This window comes from Scyliorhinus torazame, chromosome 22 (genome assembly GCF_047496885.1).
Source record: "Scyliorhinus torazame isolate Kashiwa2021f chromosome 22, sScyTor2.1, whole genome shotgun sequence".
In the NCBI taxonomy this organism is placed as follows: Eukaryota; Metazoa; Chordata; class Chondrichthyes; order Carcharhiniformes; family Scyliorhinidae; genus Scyliorhinus; species Scyliorhinus torazame.
Genome location: NC_092728.1, coordinates 70,151,241 through 70,165,504, shown reverse-complemented (window position 1 = coordinate 70,165,504; position 14,264 = coordinate 70,151,241). Strand labels below are relative to the sequence as shown.

Below are 14,264 nucleotides of genomic sequence, written 5' to 3'. Positions count from 1 at the left end.
CTCTGGTCTCTGTGGCTGTAGAAATGAGCTCCGGGGGGCGGGGAATCTTTGGAAGGGATAGTCTTCTGGACCGAACGTGGTCTACATGTTTGCGCTGGAGATGACCCTCGGCTTGCACCTGGTAAGATATAGGGCCCGTTTGGCGAAAGAATACGCCAGGGACCCACTGGGCACCACCAGCAAAATTCCGAACGAACACTGGGTCACCGGGCGCAAACTGCCGAATCGGCCGATGCCGAGTAAAACCATGTCCCTGCCGTTCTTGTGTGCGGCGTACTTTTGCGCCAATGTCCGGGAAAACCATGCTAAGGTGGGTGCGAAGTCTCCGGCCCATTAGGAGTTCCGCGGGAGCTACCCCAGTCACCGCATGGGGGGTGGTCCTATACGAAAACACAAAGCGAGCCAGTCTCGTGTCCATTGACCCGGAAGAATGCTTCTTTAGGCCTCGTTTGAATGTCTGCATTGTGCGCTCCGCCAACCCATTTGAAGCCGGGTGGTAAGGGACAGTGTGGATATGGTGTATGCCGTTCATCTTCATGAAGCTCGCAAACTCCTCACTTGTGAATGGAGTGCAGTTATCCGTGACCAGCACCTCGGGGAGGCCATGCGTACGAAAAGACAAACGCATCTTCTCAATTGTTGTGCATGGTGTTGTGCCTAGCATCTTATGCACCTCTAGCCGTTTAGACTGGGCATCGATTAATAGAAGGAACATAGATCCTTGAAAAGGGCCTGCGAAATCTGCATGCAAGCGTGCCCAAGGCCGTCCTGGCCATTCCCAGTGATGTAGGGGCGCAGCCGGTGGAAGCTTCTTATGCTCCTGGCAAATGGAGCAGTTTTGGGCCACCTTCTCAATGTCGGTGTCGAGGCCTGGCCACCAGACATAACTCCGGGCCAACATTTTCATTTTGCTCACACCTGGATGCCATTGTGCAAATCTCTCAGTATCAGCTCCTGTCCTTTTTCCGGGACAATCACGCGCATCCCCCACAAGAGGATGCCGTCTTCCACTCTGAATTCTGACAGCTTGGAGGAAAATGCCCACAACTCGCCTGGGAGCTGTCTATGCTGCTCACCATACAGGACTATGTGCCAAACCTTTGACAGGACTGGCTCCGTCTGGGTCCACTCACGGATCCGTGATGCCGTGACAGGCAAGGTGTCCATAAAATTTAGGGTTGGAACCACCTCACCGGTCGTAGGGGTCGACATGGGGCCGGTCGATAAAGGTAATCGGCTCAGTGCATCGGCATTCACTATCTGCGTTCCTGGTTTGTGCTCCAGAGAATACTCGTATGCAGCGAGCAACAAAGCCCAGCGCTGGATCCGTGCGGAAGCAACGGGTGGTATTGGCTTAGACTCTCTGAAAAGTCCCAGCAGAGGCTTATGATCGATCACGATAGTGAAGTGGCGGCGATACACGTACTGGTGGAAATGTTTCACCGCAAAGACCACTGCCAGGCCCCCCTCCTCGATCTGCGCGTACTTTTTTTTCCCGCTGCAGTCAATGTGCGGGAGGCGAAAGCTATCGGCCGTTCTCCATCTTGTGGGACAGGACGGCCCCAATACCATACGGGGATGCATCACATGTGACGAGCAAAGGCTTTCCAGGATCATAGTGGGTTAGTAACCCAGACGACGACAATTGTTGCTTTACCCGCCGGAAAGCTGTTTCTTGCAGCTGACCCCAAACCCAGGTGTGATTTTTCTTTAGCAGAAGGGGCCAGCATAGTTGCCAGATTGGGGAGGAACTTCCCGTAATAGTTTGAGGCCTAGAAAAGAACAAAGATGCGAAGTGTCAGTCGGGGCGGGGGCCTGTTGAATCGCGCGCACCTTCTCTGCGGCGGGATGCAAACCTTCGCGGTCCACCCGATAACCCAGGTAGACTACTTCCTTCGCCTGAAAGACGCACTTTATGCGATGTAAACGGACTCCAGCCTCCGAAAAGCGTCTAAGGACAGCCTCCAGATTTTCCAAATGTTCCTGCTCCGACATCCCTGTGATCAAAATGTCATCTAAGTAGACAGCAACATGCGGTAAACCTCTCAAAATGCACTACGTAACGCGTTGAAAAATAGCGCAGGCAGAGGATACTCCAAAGGGCAAACGTGTATATTCATACAGGCCCCGGTGTGTATTAATCGTTACATATGGTCGGGAGGCATGGCCCAGCTCCAACTGTAGGTAGGCGAGACTTGTATCTAACTTTGTGAACGAGAGTCCGTCTGCAAGCTTCGCGTAGAGATCCTCTATGCGAGGCATTGGATATCGGTCGAGTCGGGAAGCCGTATTCACTAAGTTTTTATAGTCGCCGCACAAGCGAACTGTGGCATCTGGCTTCACAATAGGTACAATTGGTGCTGCCCAGTCAGTGAAACAGACGGGCCTGATAATACCTAAAGTCTCCAAACGAGTGAGCTCCCCGTCTACCTTCTCGAGCAAGGCGTAAGGCGCCGGGCACACCCAGAAATAGCACGGCGTGGCTCCTGTTTCGACTTGGATACGGGCTACGGCCCCTTTTATTTTCCCCAAACCGGGCTGGAATACATCTGGGTATCGTCTTAGCACCTCAGTCAACCCTCCAGAAACTGTTTGGAGGATGTGCTGCCACTGCAACCGCAAATGGCGCAACCAGTCCCGACCCAACAGGCTGGGCCCATGGCCGCGCACCACGATAAGTGGGAAACGCCCCTCTTGGCGTCCATAAACAACAGGTGCCATCGTAGTTCCTGCAATGTCCAATGGTTCCCCCGTGTAGGTGGCCAACTTGGCCTGTGTGTTGGTTAATGTAAGGGTCTGTATACCCTGCTTGATGCGGTCGAATATCCTCTGGGTGATCACGGAGACCGCTGCACCAGTGTCCAACTCCATCTCAAGCGGATGACCATTGACCCATTCTGTCACTTTAATGGGGGCCACACGGGGAGCTGCCACACAATGCAGCTGCAGGCAGTTGTCCTCCGTCTCCACATCCTCAGGAGTAGTCGCCGCAGGTTCATCCACATGGAAGGTATGGCCCCTGGGCTGGTCCCAGTTTCGGTCGGAACGACGGCGCCTCTGGTGCCCCCAGGACCAGCGTCCGCGACGGGGTCGGCGCCTACAAGTCTGACACGGACATGGCTCCTCATCCATTGGTTCTGGAGAAGGCTCCCTTCGGGGAGGAATGTCTGACACCCACTTGCGTCGATCCGGACGTCGCCTCGCCCAAGGTACCGCAGGAGTGCGGGGGGATGTTTTTGGTCGGAAGGGGTTGCGCCCAAGGCATGCACCCCCATTCACTGTAGCTCCTGCACTCCTCGTTCTGCGCTCTCTCGGGACAATCCTATTTGAATGGCCTGTTGAAAAGTCAATGTTGGCTCCGCTAACAACTTTCTCTGGGTGGCCGCATTGTTAATACCGCAAACCAAACAGTCACGTAACATTTCTGACACGGTCTCACCATAGTCACAGTACTCCGCAATCCTGCATAGCCTGGATAGAAAATTGGCAAGGGATTCTCCAGGGGTCCTCTCAGCGTTATTAAACCGGTAACATTGGACTATTGTGGATGGGGTTGGGTTAAAATGCTGCCCCACTAAATTCACAAGTTCATCAAACGTTTTGATGTCCGGCGCAGCTGGGTATGTAAGGCTCCTAATCACCCCAAACGTATGCGGGCCGCAGGCGGTGAGCAATATGAGCACCTGGCGCTTGTTTTCGGTGATATTGTTTGCCCGGAAATAGTAACTCATCCGTTGTGCGTACTGGTTCCAGCTTTCCAGGGCTGCATCAAAAACATCCAAACGTCCGTACAGAGGCATGGTGTAATAGAAAACAACTTCCAACCTGTATCCAACAAAAATCCAGGGAGGTGGCTTCAGCAGTGTAGACAGGTATTCACTTTAACCCTCGTCGCCATTTTTGTGAGGGCCACGAAGAATCCAGCACGAGTTTTAAGGATACAAAGAAATAACATTTATTTACAATAACATATACAACAGCAGCAGCAAATTCACTTGCTGCTCACTCCTTCCTGCTGGTTCCAAACTGGCCAGCTTTATTTATACAGGGAGTCTGCTAATGATTTCTTTGCCCCCCCCCTCATTGGGGAAGCTCATACTCACACAGGATTGTGGGATTGTCATTAGTCCCCAACCAATGGTAAGCAGGCAGGTTATAACAGGAACTGATCGGCAAGAAAAACTAAGAAACATAGCCTCTTCCCTTTTGTCGTCCAGTATTCCCTTCCCAATCTAGCCCCTCCCCAATTTATCGACCCCGTCATCTCCATAGGACATCCGTTCCTGTTTCTCATGTTTGCCATGAGCCTCAATTCCTCGTTCCTTGACAAATCATGGCCGTACTTGGTTGGACTCCATGTACTCTGCTTCCGCTGGGACTGAATTTTCAGTATGTTTGGAATGGCCGTATGAATTTAGTGGGGGTGAATAAAAAGGCCCGCATACGTTTGGGGTGATTAGGAGCCTTACGTACCCAGCTGCGCCAGACACCAAAACGTTTGATGAACTTGTGAATTTAGTGGGGCAACATTTTAACCCAACCCCGTCCACGATAGTCCAGCATTACCTGTTTAATACCGCTGCGAGGACCCCAGGAGAATCCTTTTCTGGGTTGGGAAACTGTGCCTGGGTGAGCCCCCCCTTGCGATGAAAAGACAATGCTACATTTCTGAACAAAACTCTGAAATCCTGATATTTTCCTTTGGCTTGCTTGTGGTTGGACAGTTTTCAGGAAGCCTAGTCACTCCACCCATTTTGCAGTCCCTGGCCAATTCAGTTGCCCGGAGTCACCACAGGTAAATAGAATCACGTTGCAAATTCCCCAAGATGCATCTTCTTGGCCACAACATGACTTTTATCCAGTGTCTCTCACTTGGCAGCACATTTTTAAAGAAGTAAATTAAATGCCCACAGTTTGAAACAGATTGGAAGGAAATGTGGAACCAATAAACATTATAGCTCCCAGATGAGATGAAAGGTTAGCATCTTACGTAATATAGTGGCATGTTTTCAGCTTTTGCCCATATATGCAGGAAGCGGACTCCTCATACTTTTTACTTTTTAAGCCTGCAATTTTTGTTCACGTGCTCAAGAGTGCTGTGCACTGCTTGGGAGAGGGGGGGGGGGGGGGGGGGGGGGGGGAGCATGGGGGTGAGCAGATAAGAGTTTATATCTGTTGACCATTAAGGTAGAGAATCTAGCCCGAACAGCTGGTCTCCCAGCCTTTTACCTCTGGCTTAATGTGAGGAAATCTTTTTAGAAATGATACCAATGAAACAGGAGCAAGGAGCTTTTGTGAATTTTTAAAAAATCATTTGTGGGATGTGGGCGTTGCTGGCTAGGGCAGCGTTTATTGCCCATCCTTAATTGCCCTTGAGGCATAGTGGTTTAGCTGCCTTCTTGAACCGCTGCAGTCCCTGTGATGTTGGAACACCCACAGCGCAATGAGGGAGTGAGTTCCATGATGTTCACCCAACGACAAGGGAAGGAACGGGTGATATATTTCCAAGTCAGGACAATGAGTGACTTGGAGGGGAACAGCCAGGCGATGGTGTTCCAATGTGCTTGCTGCCAGCTTCCTTCACGCTAGGTATGACTTTGTGTGGGGAATAATCTTGGATTGCCGCCAATAGGCACGTGATGGGAATTTTCATGTTCATTCCTTCGCTATATGCCACAGATCATGATCTGAACTGAAGCCAACAAGTTCTTGTAGAATGTTGTCATTGCAAGTCTCTATAACGGATGTCATTGAATCCTTCTTGAAATGCTCCACTTCGAACACCTCCCTGTGCCGCCACTCATAGGTTCCTTTCCTCCTGCCATTATTAGTGATCTCACCCAATGCTCAGAGGCTAAGGGGCATTCCACTTATCCTATTGCACTAGCAACATCTGGGTTCAGTTCACGCATTTAGTGCAGGAAATCTTTCCTGTCAGACTAATATATCATGTCTCTGTTGTCTGCCAATTAAACTGACTTCATATCATGCAAGTCCAGTGAAGGATGTGCAAAAAAAGATCAAAAACTAATTGTCGCCGGTGAAAGAGGAACATGTACTTCCTCCAGCTATTCCTTTGTTGGGCTCAGCTGAGAATTGGCTGATGCTGCGTAACAAAAATATTTTAACTTCTGTCATGGCCTCAAGTCAGATGCCTCCTTCATTCTTCAAGATCTCAAATTGTGCTCAAAGCTACAGAAGTCCCATGACCGAAGATGGGAGCGGCTGTCTGGCCTCGATTGCGTAGGTTTATATTGTGCGGCTTTAGGGATTGCGTATCAACTTTAAACGTAATCATTCTGTCAATTTGTGCAAAGGTCACAGAAAATCAGCAGACCTCGGTGATTAATTTAGGATGCATCCACCAGTCAGACAATCGTGCTAATAATAGTCCTTTCGCAGCTCACAAAATTCAGACTGGACAAAACTAGTGAATGAAAATCATATAAATGTGAAAAGAAGCCAGTAGCCGGGGAATTAATAGTCGGACGGGTATGGTAGTGGCAGGTTTGGGGGGTATGCAGGGCCGCATTTGGCTTCTGTACCAGCTGGTCGGATTACATTTTTTTTTTAGAAGTTCATAGAAAATTGAGTTGTTTTTTTTTTTTTTTTTTTGCTGGTTTGAGTTCACAGTTTTTCAGTAGGACTTTCACGATGAGCTTCCCAAGGTACAGTGGAACAGCGAAAAGCGAGAAACTGATTGACACTTACTTTCATGATCCCACAAAGTCAACCTTGCTTCTTGGGTCACCTGTTGTGGGTTTTTAAACTGTTGGATGTAATAATTTTTTTTAACATGTATGAAAATAAAAAAGCGGTTGAAACAAATTACTCAAGATTATTAACATATTATAAATCAAATTTCCCCTTGCAGGCCTTTGACAGAGGAGTTACCCCCAAGGGAATAATTAATTGTGCAGGCTACAAGGTGCTGAAGTCCATGGATCGGTATCTGGAACTGATTAACAACAGTATGCCAGGTAAACACCACCATATTGATGTAAATAATGGGAAGAGAGAGGAATATGTAACAGATTAAGATAAAGGAGGCGATGTTGGAAGAAATCAACTATGATAGGCAATTAGCTGCATATCCTGAGGTAAATATTGGTCAAATCTTGAAACCTTTGGGAGATGGGGAAATAAATTCGAAGAGAGCTCGCCGTAATGTCCAAGGCATCTTCTGAAGTTCCTTAATTAGTGTTTATTTTGTCAAGATGCTTATTGAACATGATGGAACTGAGGCTATGACAGGTGAGGACCTTGAGACTATTGTTATCACTAAGGAGGTAGTGATGGGCAAGCTAATGGGGCTAATGGTAGACAAGTCTCCTGGTCCTGATGGAATGCATCCCAGAGTACTAAAAGAGATGGTTGGGGAAATTGCAAATGCACTAGTGATAATTTAGCAAAATTCACTAGACTCTGGGGTGGTCCCGGCGGATTGGAAATTAGCAAACGTGATACCACTGTTTAAATAAGAAGGTAGGCAGACAGCGGGTAATTATAGGCCAGTTAGCTTAACTTCGGTAGCAGGAAGATCCAGGAATCTATCATCAAGGAACAAAGAGCGAGGCACCTACATGAAAATTGTCCCATTGGACAGACGCAGCATGGGTTCATAAAGGGCAGGTTGTGCCTAACTAATTTAGTGGAATTTTTTGAGGACATTATCAGTGCAGTAGACCACAGGGAGTCAATGGATGTGGTATATCTGGATTTCCAGTAAGCTTTCCAGCTGAGAATTCTGAATTCTCCCTCCGTGTACCCGAACAGGTGCCGGAATGTGGCGACAAGGGACTTTTCACAGTAACTTCATTGCAATGTTAACGTAAGCCTACTTGAGACAATTAAAGATTTATTTATTTACAGCCACTGCTTTTGCACTAATTTTAGTGGACCTTACAGATTAGCAGAATTCGACTTGGGTTTCAGTTACAACTGTTCTTGGGGAAGGCAGTACAAACAAAAAGTAATATTGCACACACCAAACTATCTAAAATTATTTAAGGTATTTATAATGCAGTTTGCTGAGTGCCAATATAAAATGTTGCCAAAACAACTGCTCCATGTGCATGTTTTTTGATGACATCATACTTTGTGATCTTTGACATCTTGCTGTGCTTTGTTGCTGGTTGAAATATACCGGAGTGGTTACATTTTTTAAATTGCTTCTACTAACCCTGATGCAGTGGGTTCAAAAATTCTTCTGTTTACCATTTCTCTTCCGTTTTGGTGACCTCGAAGATGCACCAATGTTTTCTACTTCTGGCGTACAGCCTTCTGATTGATGCTGATTTGCATACTAATCCCTTGATTAACTGTGGAAATGGGAACTACTTTTACACGTGTGACAATAAATATCAAGCAATCAACCAATCAATATTGAGTATAAAAGGGCATTCTTAACCTTGAAGTTCTTTATATCATTGTATTAGCTTCAAGAGTTGCCTCCCAACTTGCCTTCATCTGCCCGCTTCTTCACTCCCCCCCCCCCCCCCCCCCCCCCCCCCCCTCCCCTCCCCCATTTTCCAACCCTCAGTCCTGGGGTTGCTCCATGTATTAAATAATCACTCTTATTTAAAAAGCTTCAAGATCTTCTGATGCCAGGATATCTGTTTCTCTTTGGAGCGTGCAGTGTCACTTAAGAGCTTGCAATCTGACTGAAGGTTTGAGGCCACCAATCATTATGGTTAGCACCTGTGGAGCACTAAAATGGTGGCTTCTGACGATCATTTGCTGCAAGGGGAAACACCATTTCCTTATCTGCAGCATAATGGCACTTTGTATGATTCAAACCAGGACTATCTTCTAATCCAGTTATTGACTGATATGGTAAGAGTGCTGAAGTTAATTTCCTCCGATAGCAAGATTTTTGGCAAATAGGTAATAGAGTATTCTTCCATGTGTTGTATGTACTTTGTGTGGTTGTGATCCAGTAAACTAGCTGTTCACTCTAATCTTGCTCAGGCTGCCATAAGTTTCTGTTAACTATATCTGCTAGAAAATTTCACATTTCATTGCATGCCTTCAAAAGTACAGTTGCCTTGTTAAAAAACCTAGAAGCATAGAGAATAGGAGCATGAAGAGGTCTTTCGGCCCTTCAAGCCTGCTCCGCCATTCGGTTGATCATCCAACTCAATAGCCTGAATCTGCCACCCCCCGATATTCTTTTATCCACTTTCCCCCAAGTGCTATATCTAACTGCTTCTCGAAAACCTTACAATGTCTTGGCCTCACTGCTTTTTGTAGTAACAAATTGCACAGGCTCACCACTCTGGGTGAAGAAATGTTTCCTCTTCTCTGTCTTAAAATGGTCTACCCCGTATCCTCCGACTGTGACCCCTGGTTCTGGGCACACTATTCCAGATGTGGCTTCACCAAGGCCCTGGATAATTGCAGCAAGAAATCTCTGCTCCTGTAATCGAATATTTTCGTTATGAAGGCCAATATACCATTTGCTTTCTTCACCACCTGCTGCACTTGTTACATTAGTTTAGTTTACAATTATTTTAGGGCATCTTTCAAAATTAAACGGCCCAGAGCATCTGATCTTTAGATAGTCGGAGAATGGATGTAACCGCACCCCTCCCCCTTTCAATGACTGAGAGAAATGCCTGGGAAGTTTGAACTTCTGATGGGTGTTCCATTGCTTCACAGCTTTGCAGGGCTCTGAGAAAGATCTGTGACTCTTAAGTTAGCGTCAGAGACTTTGGACGGTTCCGATTTACTTACCGAGATAGATACCCAGGAAGTGTGACACAGATGAAGACCTAGTCCAACACCTGGATAACTATACAACTGACACCCCTCATTCTCTCTCTGACCGCTCAAACCCTCACCCAATCACCTCTCTGTGGCTTTCTGAAGTAATTTGGGGATTTTTAGTTACTGGAAACGGCAGCTGGTGCTGTTAAAAAGTGGACATGGCTTCTGCGTGGATTCTCTCCGCTGCTCCCTCAGAGGTTTTCTCCACCGACTCTGCAGGATCTTCCATCAGAAGATTGCCTGGAAAAATTTCATAGAATTTACAGTGCTGAAGGAGGCCATTCGGACCATAGAGTCTGCACTAGCCCTTGGAAAGAGCACCCCACTTAAGCCCACACTTCCACCCTATCCCAGTAACCCCACCTAACCTTATTGGACCCTTAAGGAAAATTTAGCATGGCCAATCCACTTAAACCTGCACATCTTTGGACTGTGGGAGGAAACTGGAGCACCCAGGGGAAGCGCACGCAGACAGGGGGAGAACGTGCAGACTCCGTACAGACAGTGACCCAAGCCGGGAATCGAACCTGAGACTCTAGAGCTGTGAAGCAACTATTCTAACCGCTGTGCTGCCCAATTAGAGAAAGCAAGAGGATATTTTCTTTCTGTCTGGTTAAGGTTGGAAAAGGGGGTTCTGACCCTGAATGGAAGATTTGGGCCAAGCTTCTGTTTAAAACCCAAATGTGAAGGGTGAAGGCTCACTGTGCAGCACACCAAATTTGAAAAGAATGAAAGTGTTTTAAAAGCTTGGACATTGTCAAAGGAAGGAAAGATTGAGGGAAGTTTTTCACATTCTTTCACAAATTCTCAAAACTATATTTTGGTTCTTTAGAATGTAGAGGAGCAAAAATATGCAAGAAATTGTTTCTAGAATTTTCAGGAAAATTGGGGCAATGCTGAAGAGTAGCAATGGTATCGGGGAAACGGAGGGACATCATGATTCCTGAACTTAATCAAATCTCAAAAAGCCACCTTGGTATAATTTACTTGTGTGTGTAAAGGAAGTTTGCCGGGAATAGAATCACAAGATACTGCGTATGGTAGTGGTAGGTGTGCTATGTTTGCTCTGGCTTTCACACCAAGGTTGTGTGAAGCTCTGCTTTAATTTTGTCAACAATATCAGAAACCGGTTTGAACAATACCCATAACCATTGTCCTCGCCATTGGGAAGTTCAACTGAAGCAAAGATGCTATTCCTACAAGAGGGAAGGAAATTTCAATGAGTTGTTGCCCAAATGTTCCTGTGCACCCTCTGATGTTCTATCCAAAGCTAGGTTGCTTGGCTGTGCTTTCATCATAATGGTGTAGAATGTGGTGTGAAAACCCAAGAGCAAGGTCACGATGATAATACAGTTGAGGGAAGGCATCCCTTAAATGTTTGTTGCTGAATAAAATATAACCGCAGTAAATGGCGCATGTTTCTTTTTTTACTAGGAATCAAAGGAAAGGCCAGCAGCTCCCCATTTCTGAAGTGGCCAACTGAGTATCGTACTATCTTATATCACCCATATGGACATCATTACTACTTCTGTGTTGTATCGGAGAAAGAGCAGCAAAAGTGGCATGCTGTGTTCCAGGATTGTGTGCGACATCTTAACAATGGTAAGGTGCTTCTACTCTTCATTTAAAAAAAAAGATAATCACTATTTTCTCTGCTCTCAAAGGTGGGGTATTGATTACATGTAACTCTTGAGTAAGTGTTACAGTTAGTAATTAAGTGTGAGATGAGGATCAAACTTTTCTTTTTGAGCAAGGATCACTAGATAGTGACAAAGAATGGAAACCTTAACTGACTATTTTCAGCCCAGGACCGTCTATATTGGTACACTGCGGGATCGCTTATCACACATTGGGCTAATGGCCTGTATAGTTTGATGCAATGCCGTGTAATGGATTTATCAAATGTGCAATCACGAGGGGTTGCTTGCATTAACACTTGTTTGTATTTCAAAAATTTTGCCTGTATATAGCTTCTTCATAATATTTAGAAATGCACATAAAAGTAGAACTATTAAGCCAGCTAGATAGGTGGCATTTCTGCCACCTGACAATGGAATTGATAGGTAAGGTTTATTGAAGTAGCTGTAAATGCCTCCTGTGAATTCATTTCAAAAATAATTTTGAAGTCAGTTTATGCTTTATTTTATGTATTGATTTGCAGATGCTTCTGTTCCCATTGTTAGGGTAAGAGCTTTTAGCAGAGGTTTTGTATTGGAGCCGAGTTCACTCAAACAAAATGGTCTCTTTTTAGCCTTGTTAGCATGAAACGATTCTTTGCAATATTTAACTCGTGTTGCATTTGCTCCATTTTGCAGCTGAAATGTGTGTCCTGTATCAAAGAATACTTGCTAAAATGATCGTGAAAGCTTTGTTATTGCACTAATTGTTGATGTTGGAGAACAATCCATGTGGCATGCAGCATTTTACTTAATTAAAATTGTCAATATACATCTGTGATAGGAATCAACACTGACTTGGGCTGTAAGTTAATTGAATTGCTGTATTTCTGGTAGCAGAAATGCAGGTCTTTGAGCAAGGCATAAACTCATGTTTGACGCACTTAAATGTTTAAGGCTCGTAATGTTGCATATAAAGTTGGGTGCCCCTTGCTGCTGACCAATGATGGAGGAGGAGGAGGAGGAGTGCTTGACTCGGCCTTAGCATCCACCTTTGCCTGATTACGTTTCTGTGCAATGGGCCATTTTTCTATATTATATCAATGTTTATTAATATTTGACCATTAGCCATAACTGGAATATGAATTTATCAAAGTTCTATCCGAATGCTGCTTCCTGCTATAATTCAACAAGCATGTGAAAAATGAAACCTTGCCAAATTGAAGAGTATATTAAGATGGACACAATCTACCAAGAGTTTCATTCCTTGGATTATTTGAATTTAAAGACACTCTCTAGCGATTTTCAGATGAGGTGTGGGCTAACGAAGTTCCACTATTCTTTGCTTGCTTTAGCTGCCTTCTCTGTCTTCCCACCACTGATCTCCCCAAATTTGAGGAATTATTGGACATTGATGAAGGAGATATTCGGTGGAGTGACTAGAAGCTCGATCAGAGGTGGAATTCAGTGAGGGTCATAGTTGGTCACCATATGATTTTGGGGGGGGTGAGCGGGGATTTGCTGATGGGTATTTGAGCAGCAGAGTTTTAGATGAACTGACATTTACAGAGGAAGGGAGGCTGCAGGAGAGCGATCAATTCAAGAGGCTGTGAAGGCCCGGATGAAGACTTAACCTACTGGTGTGCAGGGACAGGGTGAATGTAGGCAATGTTGAAGATACATGTGGATGACCTGAGTACTGGAAAGGGTAAGGGATGGAATAGGATACCCAGGTTCTTCCACTAGTCAGCGAACAGATTAATAACAATCAACTTAAAACTACATGGTTGATTTTGGTGGAAAGAAATGGTTTGGAAGGTCAACTTGAAGTTTGCTTCTTCCTTGGAAGTTGCACTTTCCCCTCTTTTTGTGAGGAGATGACTCAAAGATCCATTCATAAAATTTGAAGTGTGCTGCTGATCTTTGTGCATTTGTCTCTTGTCCAAGAGTAAGCAGACCACACTGTCCCTGACACTGTTTCAAGGTTAATTTGAATTGCAACAGGATCAACTGCGGTCTGTAGCTGTAGCATCATTTCTACCCTTTTTGTATTCTAGCTCTCTAGACATGAAGATCAGCTTCCTATTATCCTGGTTGATTATTTGCTGTATCTATTCATCACTTTTGGTCTCGTGGGCCTGCAAGACTCTTTAGACCCCCACAGTTTCTGGCCATTCATCATTTAAAAAGTATTCTGTCTGCATACCTTTTTAGGTAGATGACCATAATTGCCTACACTAAAATCTGTTTGTCACACTTTTCCCATTCTCTTAAAATTTATAAATCTTTATTGTCACAAGTAGGCTTACATTAACACTGTAATTAAATGTGATGAACGGTTACTGCCTTATCATCATGTAAGGTGATGTCCCCTTTAAGACCAGGCTTGGAACCCTGGGGACTCCGCCTCTGGCTCCGCCCATCTGGGAGCCATACATAAAGGCCTGCCTCATGGTCTGTATAGCAGTCAGCTCTCGTCCAAATCTGTAGCATAGTTATTAGCCTAATAAAGCCTTCTTTACAGTTTAATCTCTAAGCATCATTATTGAGGGTACCTCAATTTATTAGGCTAAACTAGATTCAGGATGGACGCAGACCTAAAACCAGAGAAGCTCAATCTGGAAGCACGTACGCCGGAGGCAAAGGAAATTTTTAAATACTGGCTGCGGTGCTTCGAGGCCTACCTGGACTCCGCAGAGACTCCCATCCTGGGGCCACGCAAGTTGCGTCTACTCCACGCCCGGGTGAGTCACAGAATCTCCGCCACGCTCGAAAAGGCGACGAGTTATGAAGAAGCGATTGAGTTGCTCCGCAAGCGGTTTGTCAAACCCGTCAATGAGGTGCACGCCCGGCATCTGCTCTCTACCTGCCGGCAGCACT

At 45.7% G+C, this 14,264-nt stretch overlaps 1 protein-coding gene across 1 annotated transcript in view; it reads left to right on the top strand.

The window, feature by feature from the left end:
- Nucleotides 1-14,264, top strand: part of niban2a (niban apoptosis regulator 2a) — a 300,778-nt gene that overhangs the window by 183,368 nt on the left and 103,146 nt on the right. The window contains exons 4-5 of the mRNA XM_072488298.1: nt 6,875-6,980; nt 11,203-11,370. Coding sequence (XP_072344399.1) covers nt 6,875-6,980; nt 11,203-11,370 — 274 coding nt within the window. The remainder of the gene's footprint in view (nt 1-6,874; nt 6,981-11,202; nt 11,371-14,264) is intronic.